This window comes from Sinocyclocheilus grahami, unplaced genomic scaffold (assembly GCF_001515645.1).
Source record: "Sinocyclocheilus grahami isolate Dianchi unplaced genomic scaffold, SAMN03320097.WGS_v1.1 scaffold474.1, whole genome shotgun sequence".
Lineage (NCBI taxonomy): Eukaryota > Metazoa > Chordata > Actinopteri > Cypriniformes > Cyprinidae > Sinocyclocheilus > Sinocyclocheilus grahami.
The window spans coordinates 753,071-755,681 of NW_015505653.1; the positions used below are offsets into that span (position 1 = coordinate 753,071).

Here is a 2,611-nt window from a genome sequence, read left to right on the forward strand (position 1 = left end):
CCGCCACTGGATACCTTCCTTGGGCCAAGTGCGCGGACCTTACAATGCCACTAATCTGGCAAATAGCCTTTTACTGTTATTACTCTTGTCGATTAATTCCACTTATGTTTATTTAGGTTAATACTATTCCACCTAACATTTCAGTAACATACTGCATTTTTTGTGCTTCTAGCTTAACTGCAAGTTTAATATCCAGCTTAATAAAGTTATTAGTATGTAATTTACCCGAGTCATGTAAGCTACACATATTTTGTACATATTTTAAAAGGTAAACTGTAAATTTCAGTGACTTTCAGGTAAGTTCAGAACTTTCTGAAACCATTTCATGTTTACAGGTGCAGTATTAGGTTGAGAGGCCATCATTACTTTTCTGCTTTGTAATCTACTGAACATATCGACCAATATCTATTACATGTATTTATCTATAATAATAAGTCGTGCAGCGACTTCTTCAGAAAACACTCAAACTTTCAAACACAATGAGTAAACCCAGAGATCATTTTATTTTTAATTGTAATACATTTATTTGAGCAACTTACAATATAAACTGTAGTTTATGATCCCCTGTATAGTCCAGTGTCGAAACCCCCAGGTGTTAGTCTCCAGCCCTCCTTTTTTCCAATCTTGGTGAACATAGCCAAAGTTCCCAGACCAAAACAGGCTGTGGTACCTGTGATAGCACTGTGTGCTAAACATAAAAAAACACCAGCAAACCTCTTTAGACTGTTCTTTAAAAAAAAAAGAGAGACACCAATGACCTTGAATAATTATGAAAAACATGTGATTATTGTACTTACTTCGAGCCCCAAGGAAAATACCCGAAGCACATCCACCAATGAAATAGTTGGTTGGGTCGTCAGGTGCATCTCTGGCCTGTGCGCTTAGACAAGTGGCCAATCCAAAGATGGCGCCCATGGCGGCTGAAAAGGTAGCAAACAAGAATAAATTACTGGAGCAAGTGTGTGTTGCCATCTGATGTACCGGATTTTAACTAAAAAACATTTCATTAATGTATCAACTGTTCTGACATGTAACAACAAGGCCAATACAAGCAACTGTAAAGACACTATTTTAACTTCTATTCAACTCTGTACGATAAAGGTGAAGGTGCACTTAAGGCTAAAGCTGAATCACAAATCGCACACTTCCCTACTATATAATAGGCAAAAAAACGTTATGTGAGAATAGTAGCATGACTTAATTCACAGCATTCAGTTGGCAAAAAGTCCCATGTGTATATATAACCACAAAATGTATAATAGGAAATGGGAGAAAAGAATAAGTCTTTTGAAAATCGTAGTATATACACACACACACACACACAAGCATTGTAAAATTAATTTCACAACATTTAAGCACGCTAATCCCACCCATTTCTTATACAAGAAATATAATAATGTGAATTATTAATAGAATACACTTTCATACACTTTTACCATGATTTACAGAAGACACCCACATATTTGGACATTTTATTTTCACACAAGTTATTTAAAACATTAAAGCAGACACTTTCATTGCATTTATTATTATGCTTTATGTATATAAAATCACTTTTGTACATTCAATTTGATGCAGACACCAAAATGGCTCATCTCAATTCTGATTTTTCCGTTTTATTTGGTCTTACCCATGGTGGCAGTGCCTGATGTTGCTCTGGTCAAAGCCTCAACAGCTGTTTCAGGTGGATATGCCACAATGTGGTAGGCAGAACCTACCAGCCCTGCAGAACAACAGCAGCAGCAGTATTAAAGCTTGGCTTTATAAAGCAGGCCATGCCTAGTGACATCTCCATAACCACTTTTCTAGTTCACTAACATTATGACAACCACACAAAAATATCGTTACGTTACGTTAGGCATGAAACAAATAAACAATTGGAAAGTGATAGCAGCCCTGGATGCCATTTAGCAATCAAAAACCAATGCACGATGATCCCAGAGCACTTTATAGTTAAATAAACCAACCAACAAACAAACAGACAGACGGATATAAAGTAAAAAAAAAACATGAAACCAAGACAATGATGAAAATAGTGCGCTGATATGTTGCTCACTGTGCCTGCTAACAGCTTGGCCTGTAGAGCGTATAAGCAATGCACATTTTTAAAACTACGCTCAAAGGATCCGTTAGAAACCCTGCAGTCCAGATATCCAGCAGACTAACCGAGGGCAGTGGCTACTTTTGTGGTGATCCATGTTTTAGCAACGCAGTCTTTGCCCTCTTCTAGATCCCAGTAGCCCATTTCTGCATCAAGGTCGCGACTGGATTATCGCGAGAGTTCTTCTTCTTCTTCTTCTTTGGAATATTGGCGTATTCCGCCACCTACCGTTTAGTTTCTTACATGGGTGATAATTACACTTTTATTTCAGTCTTTTATTTCGGGTTCACACATTGCTGCATTTTGATGGGAACAGCTTGTGTTCATCTATGTTTTTTTCTGTTAACGTTACCTTTAAAGTTCTCTATCATTTTGATTCTCTCTATATTTTCTACTACAATTACCCCACAAAAGGCATATTGACCTGTATTATGTATAGTGATGCATTTAGTCCTGTGTGTCTAATTTGTAATCTTGTTCAAATCCCCTCTTCTTTCCTACATCTTCCAA

General features: G+C 37.1%; 1 protein-coding gene across 1 annotated transcript in view; it reads right to left on the reverse strand.

Moving 5' to 3' along the window:
- The window catches only part of LOC107553555 (NADH dehydrogenase [ubiquinone] 1 alpha subcomplex subunit 11-like), a 2,399-nt gene extending 107 nt beyond the window's left edge, over nt 1-2,292 (reverse strand). Inside the window, exons 1-4 of the mRNA XM_016235824.1 lie at nt 2,167-2,292; nt 1,631-1,723; nt 798-920; nt 594-688 (exon numbers count right to left, since the gene is read on the reverse strand). Coding sequence (XP_016091310.1) covers nt 594-688; nt 798-920; nt 1,631-1,723; nt 2,167-2,245 — 390 coding nt within the window. The 5' untranslated portion in view covers nt 2,246-2,292. The remainder of the gene's footprint in view (nt 1-593; nt 689-797; nt 921-1,630; nt 1,724-2,166) is intronic.
- Between the last annotated feature and the right edge of the window lie 319 nt (nt 2,293-2,611).